The following is a 16,166-nucleotide window of genomic DNA, read 5'->3' as shown; positions in this document are numbered from 1 at the left end:
CCAATGTAAGATGCTGTTTTTGGATATAAATATGAACTTTATCAAACAAAACATACATGTATTGTGTAACATAATGTCCTAGGAGTGTCATCTGATGAAGATCGTCAAAGGTTAGTGCTTCATTTAGCTGTGTTTCGGGTTTTATTGACACGTCTTTGCTTGGAAAATGGCTGTGATTATTTTTGTCTATGTACTCTCCCAACATAATCTAATGTTTTGCTTTCGGTGTAAAGCCTTTTTGAAATCGGACAATGTGGTTACATCAAGGAGAAGTGTATCTTTAAAATGGTGTAAAATAGTTGTATGTTTGAGAAAGTTGAATTATGACATTTTGTTGTGTTTGAATTTGCCGCCCTGATATTTCACTGGCTGTGTCCCGCAGGTGGACGTAGCCCATAGAAGTTAACTGACTTGCCTAGTTAAATAAAGGTTAAATATAGTTTAAATAAATGTTTGAGGCAAATCCAAAACAACACATTACTGAGTACCACTCCATATTTTCAAGCATAGTAGTGGCTGCATCATGTTATGGGTATACTTGTAATTGTTAACGAATGGGGAGTTTTTCAGGATAAAAAATAAACAGAATGGAGCTAAGCACAGGCAAAATCCTAGAGTTCAGAATCCTGAATCCGGGTTCAGTCTGCTTCCCAAAAGACACTGGGAGATGAATTCACCTTTCAGCAAGAAATAACCAAAAAAAAGGCTAAAATCTACACTGGAGTTGCTTACCAAGAATACAGTGAATGTTCAGAGTGGCCGAGTTACAAGTTTGACTTAAATCTGCTTGAAAATCTATGGCAAGATTTGAAAATGGTAGTCTAGCAATGATTATCAACCATTTAGAAAGAGCTTGAAGAATTTTGAAAAGAATAATGACAAAATATTGTACAATCCAGATGTGCAAAGCTCTTAGAGACTTACTCAGAAAGACTCACAGCTGTAATCTCTGCCAAAGGTGATTCTAACATGTATTGACGCAGGAGTGTGAATACTTATGTAAATGAGATATTTCTGTATTTCATTACATTTTCAAAAATGTATAATATGTTTTCACTTTGTCATTATAGGGTATTGTCTGTAGATGGGTGAGAAAAATATATATTTAATCGATCTTGAATTCAGGCTGTAACACAACAAAATGTGGAATAAGTCAAGGGGTATGAATACTTTGTGAAGGCACTATATTTCTTCAGTTTTAGACATTGTTTCAAATAAATATATACAGTTGAATTCGGAAGTTTACATACACTTAGGTTGGAGTCATTAAAACTCATTTTTCAACCACTCCACAACTTTTTCCAACAATTGTTTACAAACAGATTACTTAACTTATAATTCACTGGATCACAATTCCAGTGGGTCAGAAGTTTACAAACACTAAGTTGACTGTGCCTTTAAACAGCTTGGAAATTCCAGAAAATGATGTCATGGTTTTAGAAGCTTCTGGTAGGCTAATTGACATCATTTAAGTCAATTGGAGGTGTACCTGTGGATGTATTTCAAGGCCTACCTTCAAACTCAGTGCCTCTTTGCTTGACATCATGGGAAAATCAAAAGATATCAGCCAAGACCTCAGAAAAAAAATTGTACACTAACACAAGTCTGATTCATCCTTAGGAGCAATTTCCAAACGCCTGAAGGTAGCATGTTCATCTCTACAAACAATAGTATGCAAGTATAAACACCATGGAACCACGCAGCCATCATACCGCTCAGGAAGGAGATGCGTTCTGTCTCCTAGAAATGAACGTACTTTGGTGCGAAAAGCGCAAATCAATCCCAGAACAACAGCAAAGGACCTTGTGAAGATGCTGGAGGAAACAGGTACAAAAGTCTCTATATCCACAGTAAAACGAGTCCTATATCGACATAACCTGAAAGGCCGATCAGCAAGGAAGAAGCCACTGCTCCAAAACCGCCATAACAAAGCCAGGCTACGGTTTGCAACTGCACATGGGGACAAAGATTTAACTTTTTGGAGAAATGTCCTCTGGTCTGACGGAAAGAAATAGAACTGTTTGGCCATAATGACCATTGTTATGTTTGGAGGAAAAAGGGGGATACTTGCAAGCCGAAGAACACCATCCCAACTGTGAAGCACGGGGGTGGCAGCATCATGTTGTGGGGGTGCTTTGCTGCAGGAGGGACTGGTGCACTTCACAAAATAGATGGCATCATGAGGTTGGACAATTAGGTGGATATATTGAAGCAACATCTGAAGACATCAGTCAGGAAGTTAAAGCTTGGTCGCAAATGGGTCTTCCAAATGGACAATGACCCCAAGCATACTTCCAAAGTTGTGGCAAAATGGCTTAAGGAAAACAAAGTCAAGGTATTGGTGTGGCCATCACAAAGCCCTGACCTCAATCCTAGAGAAAATTTGTGGGAAGAACTGAAAAAGCGTGTGCGAGCAAGGAGGCCTACAAACCTGACTCAGTTACACCAGCTCTGTCAGGAGGAATAGGCCAAAATTCACCCAACTTATTGTTGGAAGCTTGTGGAAGGCTACCCAAAGCGTTTGACCCAAGTTAAACAGTTTAAAGGCAAGTTCTGACCCACTGGGAATGTGATGAAAGAAATAAAAGGTGAAATATATCATTCTCTCTACTATTATTCTGACATTTCACATTGTTAAAATAAAGTGGTGATCCTAACTGACCTAAGACAGGGAATTTTTACTAGGATTAAATGTCAGGAATTGTGAAAAACTGAGTTTAAATGTATTTGGCTAAGGTGTATGTAAACTTCCGACTTCAACTGTATATTGCGTTTCATCAAATGCAGGGGTGACCTGTGATGGAGTTTCATCGGACTTGTTGTTGTCTTCCATAGGGGGAGAAAAGGGCAAGTGACCTGGTAAAGGATGCTGAAACCCTTCTAATGGTAAGACAATGTGAAAAATATACTAGGCCAATAATAATTATGCTTTTCGACATCATACTTTTCTTGTTCTTTATGGAAATTGACATACCAATGCCCTGATCCAATATGTTTTCTTGATCACATCAATAATTTGGGATTTGTTTGAAATGTTGTTTTCCCCTATAGACCCGTTTTGTGATGTGGCCCTGAAGGTGGGACCTGCCATCCTGCCTCCATGGTCATACAGAATGGATGGGGAAATGATTCATCCCTAATAATACAACGTGTAAGTATACAAGCTGTGGTCTTCCCAGGGGGGTCCGGGGGCATGCCCCCCAGGAGATTACATTTTTGTTGAATGACTGAGGTCACAACTGGGGACATTCTACTCCAAAATGCATGAACATTTCACTATGTTCAGTTTCATTAATTATCTCTTGATCTCAATGACATCACCAGAGAATTCTATATTAAACCAAAATATAATTTAACTAGCGTAACATTACTGCATCTTTGCTAACAATTATTATATACATCTATTAATAGCGTTTTCTCATGGAGATATTTAGAGGACGCAACATTGCATCTGTCCCATTATGGTGTCTGTGAGAGAATGGGCAGTGCCATTGAGGCCATCTCCATTTTTAAGTAGTACATTTTTCTTCACCTACTACTTCTATGAGTTGGTAAACAAACTGAAAGGGTGCACACTGCCACCTGAAGTGTGTTGTTTGAACAGGTATAAAGACAAGGTTGACGATTTACTGCCACCTGCAGTTATGGAATGTTTGTTCACAAGTATAATTCATTGGCTGAGCACTCCCGATGAACTGGATGGAATTATGTGATCCTTCCTTAACCCATAGGAAGTCCCACCCAGTTGACAGTTTTTTTTGCAGCGACGGCAACAATTTAGCAGCAGCGATGCGCCAATGCTAAATTAATATAGGGGAAACACTGCTTGCTGGACTTTTTGAAATGTAGTGTATTTGTCTTTTTCTAACTTTTATTTTATATCCCATGTGTTAAGGAGTGGGGATGGGGTATTGATTGGTAGGGGTTTAAAGGGTAAAGCTATTAAATACAACTATTAAATATTAATAATCACATTGACATTGTATGAAAACAGTATTACAATAGTATTGAAATAGGGAGAAAATAAATACAAATAAGAATATAGATGGGTTATTATGAAACCAGCTATTGGGTTATAGTTAACCCGAATGTGGGTTGATTAGATTACCCAATGCATTGGGTAAAAAAAAATGATAAATTCAATGCATTGGTTAAAATAACCACTAATACAATTCATGAATTACCCTCGTTATGTACGTCTATACTGAACAAAAATATAAATGCAACATGTAAAGTGTTGGTCCTATGTTTCATGAGTTGAAATAAAAGATCCCAGAAATGTTCCAGATGCAATTCTACTATTATATCCCTGTTAGTGAGCATTTCTCCTTAGCCAAGATAATCTACCCACCTGACAGGTGTGGCATATCAAGAGGCTGATTAAAAAGCATGATCATTACACAGGTGCACCTTGTACTGGGGACAATAAAAGGCCACTCTAAAATGTCTCTACCATAAGTTGTTTTAGAGAATTTGGCAGAACGTCCAACCGGTTTCACAACCACAGACCACATGTAACCATGCCAGCCCAGGACCTCCACATCCGGCTTCTTCACCTGCGGGATAGTCTGAGACCAGCCACCCAGACAGCTGATTAGTATTTTTGTCTGTAATAAAGCCCATTTGTGGGGGAAAACGAATTCTGATTGGTTGGGCCTGTCTCCCAAGTGGGTGGACCATGGTCTCCCAGGCCAACCCCTGCCCAGTAATGTGAAGTCCATAGATTAGGGCCTAATGAATTTATTTCAATTGACTGATTTCCTTATATGAACTGTAACTCAGTAAAATCGTTGAAATTGTTGCATGTGGCATTTATATTTTATTTCAGTATATGTCTGTATAGCAGACGCAGTAGCCATCAGACATAAAAAATGCATGTCGGTGTCATAGCATGCCACCAACATATCTATATCTCTCTGGGGTTAGGCCTAAGCTTCTCTTCCTTTATATATACAGTACCAGTCAAAGGTTTGGACACACCTACTCATTCAAGGGTTTTTCTTTATTTTTAATATTTGTAGAATAATAGCGAAGACATCAAAACTATTAAATAAAACATATGGAATCATGTGGTAACCAAATATATATTTAGATTCTTCAAAGTAGCCACCCTTTGCCTTGATGACAGCTTTGCACACTCTTGGCATTCTCTCAACCAGCTTCACCTGGAATGCTTTTCCAACAGTCTTGAAGGAGTTCCCACATATGCTGAGCACTTGTTGGCTGCTTTTCCTTCACTCTGCGGTCCAACTCATCCCAAACCATCTCAATTGGGTTGAGGTCAGTGATTGTGAAGGCCAGGTCATCTGATACAGCGCTCCATCACTCTCCTTCTTGGTCAAATAGGCCTTACACAGCCTGGAGGTGTGTTTTGGGTCATTTTCCTGTTGAAACAAATGATAGTCCCACTAAGCACAAACCAGATGGGATGGCGTATCGCTGCAGAATGCTGTGGTAGCCATGCTGGTTAAGTGTGCCTTGAATTCTAAATAAATCACAACAGTGTCACTAGCAAAGCACCCCCACACCCCCTCCATGCTTCACGGTGGGAACCATACATGCGGAGATCATCCGTTCACCTACTCTGTGTCTCACAAAGATACGGCGGTTGGAACCAAAAATCTCAAATTTGGACTCATCAGACCAAAGGACAGACTTACAGCTGGTTGAGAGAATGTCAAGAGTGTGCAAAGCAATCATCAAGGCAAAGGGCTACTTTGAAGAATTTCAAATATAACATATATTTTCATTTGTTTAACACTTTTTGGTTACTATATGATTCCATGTGTTATTTGATAGTTTTGATGTCTTTACTATTATTCTACAATGTAGAAAATACTCAAAATAAAGAAAAACCCTGGAATGAGTAGGTGTGTCCAAACTTTTGACAGTTACTGTATATATTTATTAAATTGTTAATATCATACAGTGGACACCTAAGCCTATAGGCCTATGCATACAATGCCCTGATACATTTAGTGCTCAAATCTCTGACAAATGAACTGTGAGGTGGACAATTATTGTTTTAGGAAAGTAGCCTAAAAACCAATAGCAAAAATTGGTTTAGCATATGCTACACATCGAAACACAAGTAATAGTGTTTTTGTAATTTGTTATAGGCTGTTTTTAAGGATACGTAAATGTGGCTCATTTGGCCAATATCCCTCATTTATTGATGGCGCTGGCTGCGCCAGGTTGGATCTGAATGCAAATGTCTGGTAAATTAAAATCTTCCCAGTCATGTTGTCCGGTGCAAAATTTTTCCGAACGGTAACTCTGAAATGGCATATTGCTTTTATGAAGATTTGAGAAAATCTGTCGCCAATTGGATGAAAACCTAGCTAGTGCACTAGTCCAATGTCACTTTGATTATGCTTGTACATCATGGTTCACAAGCAGCCCCAAACATTTAAAGAATAAGCTACCAGCCAAACAAGCTTTTAAGAAATGTACTTAAACTCCTCCCTCATACTCATCTGGAGGTTGAGCATTTTTTCATCTCTATCTCTGTAATGTGTCTGTATCTATGTAATTGTATATGTAAAGAATATTGACCACAATGGAAATAAGTCCGACTGTATCGTGCATCCCGGTCACTTTTTAAAATCTTTGTGTATATATGTATTTTTAAAAACTGACGAATAAAATATAGAAATCCAAACTATGCAGCAGCCAAATGATGAATGGAAAGAGACATCTGTTACAAAACACCAAAACTTTAATGACATTCAGATATTGTCAAGCCAAGCCTTCTATATTGGGTAAGCCTACAAGGTAGGGAGGGATGTATTTTCTGTTTGTCGAAATTTACATAGTCTATTTATTGTGGTGCTGAAAACGCAAACCATGATATTGAAGTGCCCGAAGTTAGTATGCTTTGTTATTGGTTGTGTGGTGCATTGGCACAGAAACCTGTCGCTGGAATATTCTTTGCATATATTTTATATAATTATAAATATGGCATCATAATGTAAAACAAATCTGCTTTCCCCATAGCTGATCAATGTATGCAGCTGACTCTGATTGTAGTGTAATGAAACAGGCAGGGAGAGTGAGCTCGTCTATGGTGATCAGCGAACCCCTAACCTTCTGGCTCGTAGCCCTGCTTGGCATCGACTACGCCACAAAAGCATGCTGAAGTGGCAAAGTAGATATCCACATTTATAAACAAAGGGTCGCTACAGTTATTCTTATTTGTGGTCTTAAACATTATTTTGAGTTACTTCTGAGGAGGGAGGGCGTTCAATTTATTTTACTGTACCAGGGGAAGGTCATGTGCAAATATTTGTAACGTTGGGGAAGGGAAGTGCATTTTTTTTAAGACACCTCAAGTTGGACCAGCCCTTCCCCCTGTAAATGTCGATCTGTCCCCTACTGAATGTGAGATGAATACATTTTTGAAAAATATGCATTATGTGTTCAGAAATTCACCCTTTATCTCATATATATCTCTATAAATACTATTGGCACCATGTGACATATGAATGCCTTTTTATTAAGTGATTATCATGATGACCAATATATGTGCATACAATAAGTCCTGTATGATGTTTGAGAAGTGTATCAGCCCAAGTCCTGTTGGCTGATAGTTCAGCGAGATAAGCATTTCAATATTTGAAGTGACCTACACGTTTTCATGATGAAATATGATGCTGATAATCACTCCTCTCATATACGCCATTACAGGTGGTAATTAACAATTAACAACACATCTTTCACGTTTTGGAGAATTGATGAATTGTTTTCATAGAGTTGTAAATGCTGAGGTAAAATTGGTGTGAATGACCCAAGGTTAGAGGATCAGCCTTTCCACCAATTTAACACTGATTGCAAGTGTCAACGAGTGTCAGGTGGATACATCTTACAGTTAACTTGAACAGGCTTGTCCTAAAAATACACTGGAATGTTTCGCCACTCGATATAATGAGGCTATAATATGCGAGCTGAGAACCTATAAGTTATATTACCTTGCAAGGTCAAACCGCCTAAAGACAGGTCTCGAAGCCTGTGGTGTCTGCTTAATGCAGAATAGACACAATAGCGTACGCCAAAACATTCAGCAGGCCACGCGTTCATACAGTTGACATCTAGGGAAAAAAAGCCTTTGGCACATCTGGCTTTCCCAATTTCGGATACCTTTAATCAGGCCAGCGCAGGATTCTTACCTAAATCATACGCAGGTAAAAACTAAGTAGCTTATGGAACACAATATCACAGACTTGTGAATGACAGAACTGTGATATATACAACCGGTTATAGCAAATGTCTAAATGTCTGGTAGTCTAAATGATAATGGAAGTAAACAAGTTTGTTGTTTAACAATGACCTATTTCTTCCCTGTCTCCCGGCTGTTGCTGCACAGTGATGCACCACACCGGATACATTTTCGTCTTTCTACTATTTCGCAGCCTTCATCTCGAGGAAGGTAGCTAGCTATTGGAGTGTAGGATCATTTGCCCATTGCCCAACACCATTCACTCGCGAATAGCACTGAGTGTTGCATGTCGGCTGACAGACTAGTCGTTGACATATTGCCAAATATCAAAATAGAACCAATATACACATCACACTGCACGAGCTACAGACTAACACGACTGATTTTTGTGCCTTCCTATCGAGCACAAGCGGAACCAGGTTGTCTCCACATTGCATTGTGTCAGAGCGGGGTTACCCAGAGACCTCAACGACAGAGCGAAAGCAATCCCGGTTGTGGCCGGCTGCTCCGGTCTTCAGCTATCGACTAGTTTTGGTCACTGCCATTACCAGTGAACGTTTGAAGCCATAGGCTCAAAAAAACGTAAATACAGTGAATATACATTTGCACACTGCAGTGCACATTTGATTGGTGATCAAAAGCAATCACACTTAAAACAGCAAGTTTACAGTGAATGAAGCCACAATGTTTTGTTTTGAGGCCTCGTCAAAATTACTGTCGTTCCCTTTCAAAATGGGGCTTAGGCTACCGAGAGTGAATTTGGTCGATTTATGGAATATTCGAACGCCTCGTCCAAACAACCTAGGCCTGGGATACTGCTGCTACAGAGTAGTAGCTACAGCATGGCATGTCCCGTCTGAGTTCGCGGTTGCCATTACCTGACATCATGTTTACGTTGAGAATGTAGTAAATCATGCAAAGCATGAAATATGTCACTACCAACTATGTAAAAAGACGATTACTTTTGTTCATATGTGCGTAAAAGGATTGGACCTGATGTAGGCTATACCATGGAGGCAGAGAACAAGTTGGAGACGATGCTCTGAGTTGGCAGGTTGAGGATGCCACGATGTGTAAACTCATGGCAGATAGAAGATTCCTGTTATAATGAAATACAGTGAAACTAGAATTCACGACCTTTTTTGGTTGTAGTAGCCTCAGCAAAATATAATGTGGGCCACTGCCGACTGAGACAGGATTTCACCCCAAGAAACATGTGACACGTTTATCCTCACACTTGAAGACTTTACATTACCAAATGCATACATCGAATACCGTTAGACAGGTTTGTTATGGCCTGTACGTGGATTTACAAACTTTACTGTACACAATTATTCACAGCAAAAGTTTGGGAGAGTTGACTGTTGCCCTCCATGCCGTTGTGCAATGCCCCCCTTATTGCCCCCTGCTCTCCAGTACGCCTTTGTTATTAGTAATCGCATGGTATCGCACCGCCTTACCTTGCGCTCCAAACTGCCCTTTCAAAGCTTGCAAATAGAGCTTTTCACACCACGACAAGTGATTGTTTGAGACTTGGTGACTTCTGTTAAGGGTCAGGAATGTGATTTTGTGGTAGAATAATTCCAGTGTGACATGTCGGCTTCTCCTCGCGATCTTCTCTCATCGCCCGTTTTCAGACCGCAGCAGCTGGAGATGAAAATCGCGCACCCTGGGTCCTAGCGCCGACAGAGGCCTACAGGTGAATAACAGGTGGTGACCGTAGTCGAGTCCTTATATAATTGTAAATTCCTATTCAAAACATGAACATTTTTGGAATCATCTTTGGAAATTAGAATCTTCCCTTCCAATACGGAAATAGGTCTACCACAAAAGCCAAACTCTGATGACCCAAGTGATGTTATGGCTGCAAGTGTGTGTTTATGAACCATCATTAGATAGCTGACAGAATGGTATAATTATTAAGCATAGGCACATCATACTATTTGGCTCCTGGATATTTCTTCCTGAAAATTATATGAATGTAAGGAAAGATACTAAACTATAACAATAAAACAATTGTGGCACTAATTTGGGATTTTTTTCTTCTGCAACGCATAACACATGATCAATATGATGACATAAAATACGTGTTGTGTAAAAGCTTACATTGTTATCATGAGGGTTTGGACAGGAGTGTCCATCTTCATATTACTGTAAAGTTATTATTGCCATTCAATAAGAATGCACATTTCCTTTACGTCGCATTCTAGTGCCCTATAATTACACCCACGACACAAATAACTTCGGCAGTATCCGTGTCTCAACGTTGCTGTCCTGTTTCCACTAAAATTTCACAAAATTGCGTTATTACATATGCGATGTGAAAAGAGGACACTTCGTTTAGTTACTGAGGTTTAGAGACTTGAGTGAAGCTAGCCACAATAAGGATTAGCAACAATAGAGGGATTTGCATTTCGCCATCAAAATAAAAGTCCCCTGTTGAAACATCCAAACGGATCCAAATAGTGGAATAAGGCCATATTTGGACTATATAATGCTAAACAAGATATGTTGTTATATAACGTAAAAATAAATACAATAATTTATTAATTTGGCAATAAACAGAAAAAACATTGTGGATTTATTAAACTGCATAATTGCATTGGGTGTGCTGCAACCTATTCTGTACATAAATCCGAGGACACTCCATTTAGTATATGTTACGTTTGGTATAGTTACCTTAGATATATGGTTACTTAAGGCAAAAACAAAAGGAGTATGGTTAACACGAACTTCTATCAACTCAAAGGTTGCGAGTTCAAATCTCATTCAGACAACTTTAGCTAATTAGCAACTTTTCAACTACTTACTACTTTTTTAGCTACTTTGCAACTACTTAGCATGTTAGCTAACCCTTTCCCTAACCCTAACCCTTTTAGCTAACTATTCCCCTAACCCTTTAACCTAAGTCCTAAACTAGCTAACATTGGCGAGCTAGCTAATGTTTGCAATCTAGCCACCTAGCTAGAATTCGTAACATATCATACGTCAGCAAATTGGTAACATATTGTATGTTTTTCAAATTGTTAACATGTAGTACGTTTTGCAAATTCGTAACATATAATACGAATTGTAATTCGTAACATATATTGCGAAATTGGTGATGGACAACCACAAATTAATATATGCCATACGAAACGTAACATATCATACTAAATGGAGTGCATCGGATTTATTTACAGAATAATACGAACTGCTCTGAGACCAGGTTGGGCATACATATATGCACTGTACAGCCTTGGCTATGGCGCCTTACCTACTATTGTGACTAATCCTTATTGTGGCTAGCTTCACACAGGTAGATTATAGACCACAACCTTCCACTCCATACGGGTGACTAGAGTGGCAATCCAAGAAGCCAGTCAAGTATAATGTAGGCATTAGGCAACCAGTTTTACCTCCCCATAAACGAGAACCCTGTAGCCTGTGTGGTGGTCACGAGGGTGTGTCTCACGGTGTCCTGCTTTCCTCATTTGTACAAAACAGGCGACGGAAATGGATAACAGTTTGTCATACTGTACCAGCATGAGTTCGTCCGACGAACATGCTGTACACAGAGAGTAGAGACTGGAGAGCCTTTCAAATGTTCTCTAATTTATAAAACCGTTATTATTGGTCAATTCACTTTAAATAAATAACCATGTTGCTCAAATTATGTATACAGACCCATTACACAATCCGTCATAACCGATGCATTCCGGACATTTCACAAGGGGAAAGAAACATGGTGTCAGTTGAGCCTGGTAAAAGTTTCGGTTTTGCACAACATTGTGCGCTAAAAACCTATGGATCCAACTCAACGAGAGGTATGTCGGTGCCGGTACGGATTAAATAGTTTATTATAGGCCAGCATTTTAATGTTCATGCAACGTGTACATTTGCCATTTTTAGATCAAGTTCGTATTTGGTGATTATTTATGGCGCAGGTTTTATGCCGCAGATGGTGCTGAATAAAAGCAGAAAGCTATAACACTAACATGACACAACTTAGCACTAAACCAAATAGCTTGCCATTGCAAATGCAGTTGTACACACGACTGCACACCCCGGCATTAATATAGGCCTATACAGCTAATCGATTCCAACAAGACTGCAATTCCATGCGTGTCTCAAAAATGAAGATATTATCATCTCATATTTCAAGCAGTTAAATACATCTAATATAGGTCAAACAATATTAATTCATGAAAAACATTCAGAACTACCGTCGTCATCTACTAGAACAGTGTATTTTACCAACGTTACCAACTGGTTCCATAGTGTAGTGGTTATCACGTCTGCTTTACACGCAGAAGGTCCTGGGTTCGAGCCCCAGTGGAACCACCACTTTTTGATGACCTAGATAAAACATTCAACGCTCCATACTGATAGCTAAATGTAGGTTAATACATACATCACAAATCAATATCTAAGATCTGTTATCTAACGAAAATTATAGACATATAAGAACAACATTTGTTCTCAGATAATCACAGATTTAGTGGTCACTGGTCTACAGTACATGCCAGTATGGTACCAAACTTCCTATGTATTATCTCAATAACAAACAAGCTGCCTATTGTAAACTGCATTGTGCCAGTGGTTCCTAAACTTTTTATAGTCTCGTACCTCTTCAAACATTCAACCTCCAGCTGCGTACCCCCTCTAGCACCAGGGTCAGCGCACTCGAATGTTGTTTTTTGCCATCATTGTAAGCCTGCCACACACACACACACACACTATAGGATACATTTATTAAACATAAGAATGAGTGCGAGTTTTTGTCACAACCCGGCTCGTGGGAAGTGACAAAGAGCTCTTATAGGACCAGGGCACAAATAATAATATAATAATAATCAATCATTCTCTTGGCAGTGAGAGCCTCTCGGTGGATGCTGCAGTGTACCCAAATGGCGTCGGGAACAACTGCTTGCATGTGCGTTACCACTCCACTATGTCTCCCTGTCATGGCTTTTGCGCCATCAGTACAGATACCAACATGAGCAGCAGCTACGTTTGGCTACATACGGACCATTAGTGGAATTCCCGCGAGAGAGTAACGGTTAATGTGATTGGATGTTAATTATTTGACTAGGCTAGCAGTATTTGACTTTGTGTTGTTATTTCGCTGAACACTAGATGGTTTAATTTTATTTTTGGCAGTGAAACGAGGCTACTCAGGCGAGAAAAAAACCTCACCCAAATGTATAGCACCATTGGAAAATATAAACGGACTGTTTGAAAATGTGAAGGGGAAAAAAAGTAAAACCTTTTTTTTTATATGTGAATCACATTTTTATTTGGCGTACCCCCGACGGCATTTACGTGCACCCCAGTTTGGGAATACCTGAAGTCTCTTGATTCATGATGACATTGGTAATCATAGTAATTTAGCTGATAATTCACACCTACGATATCCAGGCAGGTGAAATATTTCTGAATGTAACATGAGTAGGATATCAGTTTGTTTTAAACTATTACAAGGTCAAAACTTGACCTCATAATACTCATTATGCCATACTTCTATTGAAAACAGAATTTAAGCACCTTTGGCAGCAAATACAGCCTCGAGTCTTCTTGGGTATGACACTACAAGCTTGGCACAGCTGTATTTGGGGATTTTATCCCATTCTTCTCTGCAGATACTCTGAAACTTTCAAGTTGGATGGGGAGCGTCGCTGCAGCTATTTTCAGATCTCTCCAGGGATGTTCGATTGGGTTAAAGTCCGGACTCTGGCTGGGCCACTCAAGGACATTCAGAAATTGTCCCAAAGCCACTCCTGCGTTGTCTTGGCTCTGCGCTTGGGGTTGTTGTCCTGTTGGAAGGTGAACCTTCGCCCCAGTCTGGGGTCCTGAGCGCTTTGGAGCAGGTTTTCATCAAGGATCTCTCTGTACTTTGCTCCGTTCAATTTTGAGTCTCATAGCAAAGTCTCTGAATACTTTTCAATATTTATTTTTTTAATAAATTTGCAAAAATGTCTAAAAACCTGTGTTCGCTTTGTGATTATGGAGTATTGTGTGTAGATTGATGAGTTTTTTTAGTTATTTAATCCATTTAAGAATAAGGCTGTAATCTAACAAAATGTGGAAAAAGTCAAGGGGTCTGAATACTTTCCAAATGCACTGTATTGAATTGTATCGTGAGGTCCCTGGCAATTCCCAGCCCTAGAAAATACCCTATTAAAAAGTCTCAGCAACAATAACAATATATCCAAAGCAATTTCTTTACACTGTGGTTGTATTGTCATAGTGTTTTTATAATAGATAGCAAGTACCAGTAATTACAATAATTGAATCCCTGTGGACTAAAATAAATGAACAATGATCAAGCTGTTTGTTTTTCATGTTGTTAGTTAGCACCCCCTACTGTTAAATCTGTTCTTTACAGGGTCCCAAGGCCTTACAAGAGCATTGGTGAGTTAAGGATACAGCACTCTCTCAGGCCAGCCTTGTAAAACGGACAGTGGTGACTGGATATTTGAAATACAACTTCTAGCTGATCCAGGCTGAAATCTTTGCCAATTGTGCTGCCACCATGCCCATGTCCTCTGCATTGTGGCCCAATCCCAAATGGACATATAAACGTTGGTTATACAATTATTGCATCTGAGCTCCTAGAGTGAGGCTCTCCTTTTCTTTTTCAATTGATTCATAAAAGCAACATGGTGAAACTTCCACCCAGCATATCAGAGGGCAAAGTGGCACTATTACCATATTGCTTACACCTGTCAAATCCTCTCAGATCTCCACAAGTGCATAGGGCATAGGTGGGTTATGGAGTCCATTTGGGATTGGGCCTATCACTTTCTCAAAGACTTTCTCCACTCTCTCATAATGCATTTTATTCTATAATGAGTATTCTCCTAGAAGGATCATGACTTAACACCGATTTCAGATTAAATCGTTTCAATGTGATAAATCCTGCTGGGTATTGTGACTGATATTACTCTGCATAAACATATACACCAGATAGTTATGACCAATTATCAATTGACTTACAATGGTGGCTTTTCCAAAATAAATACACACTATGGGCAATAAATAGACACTATGAGGTCATCATTTTTAAAAAGCCTTCCATTCATAAACTAAACTCAACCTAAATTGACATGTTTGCCCGTTTTGAAAATGAATTACAATGACTGAAACTTGACAACGTTATCGAACTGCTGAGAAAATATTTGACTGTGTCTGATAACAGCACTGACATCTATGATAACCTTAGACTGGCATACTAGCTAGTTAGTTATCTAGGTCCACATGGAGGAACTGTCTAATAACTCAATCTTGCTAGTTAGGTAAACTAATTTAGCTAGCTTGTTTCCAAAATTCGGATAGATACATGTTGCTAGCTTATTGCTAGCTATCAATTCAAGCGCGTTGTAGTCAAGGAAGTTAACTAGAATGGCAAACGTTAGATAGCCAGGGCTAGGCTAACGTTAGCAATATGCCTACACTTATCATTCATGCATCTCATCTTTCACATTAGCTACTTACCAAATAATGAAATGTATATGTTCTGTGTTCGCACACTTGACTTGACCCATTTGTTTAGCAAGCTATATAAAATTGTGTATGAAGTTGGCACCCAGAGGTTCCTGAACTAAAACGTTAGTTAGGGCGCATGCATGTTACCTGCTGCAAGAAACGATGCCCCCTAGTGGACAAAGAGCCGGGTGTGTTTTTCCCGCCAAATGTGAACGTTATGTATGCAAATATATTAATAGTAGTGCTGTTATTTTATTGAAATTGTAAATTTTCTGTGGACAACACCGGAAACATTTAGCTACTTTCATTAATTGAATCAATGACTCCGCACTTCAGGGAGGAAGGAATGAACGATGCGTTCTTTCAATGATCGTTTAGTATGAAACCAGAGAGGAAGAGGCGAAGCGAGAGGGAGTTTTTAGTTTTTTCGCTCAAGCCAGGAGTTTTTGCATGGAGGCCAATGGAAGAGTATCGAATTTTGTTA

At 39.2% G+C, this 16,166-nt stretch overlaps 1 protein-coding gene and 1 non-coding gene across 3 annotated transcripts in view; one reads left to right on the top strand and one right to left on the bottom strand.

The window, feature by feature from the left end:
• Window positions 1–15,793, bottom strand: part of bcorl1 (BCL6 corepressor-like 1) — a 44,386-nt gene extending 28,593 nt beyond the window's left edge. The window contains exon 1 of one of the 2 annotated variants that reach the window (XM_029731147.1): window positions 15,692–15,793. In XM_029731147.1, coding sequence (XP_029587007.1) covers window positions 15,692–15,741 — 50 coding nt within the window. In that variant the 5' untranslated portion in view covers window positions 15,742–15,793. Of the gene's footprint in view, window positions 1–9,675; window positions 10,006–15,691 lie in introns of those variants that run through there. The other variant, XM_029731157.1, reaches the window with a different exon arrangement.
• On the top strand, window positions 12,466–12,538 carry trnav-uac (transfer RNA valine (anticodon UAC)). The gene has a single exon. It is a non-coding gene; the product is annotated as a tRNA-Val (tRNA).
• Window positions 15,794–16,166: the final 373 nt, after the last annotated feature.

This window comes from Salmo trutta, chromosome 3, assembly GCF_901001165.1.
Source record: "Salmo trutta chromosome 3, fSalTru1.1, whole genome shotgun sequence".
In the NCBI taxonomy this organism is placed as follows: domain Eukaryota; kingdom Metazoa; phylum Chordata; class Actinopteri; order Salmoniformes; family Salmonidae; genus Salmo; species Salmo trutta.
Note: the sequence above shows the minus strand (reverse complement) of the source record. Positions and strands in the feature narration are given on the sequence as shown.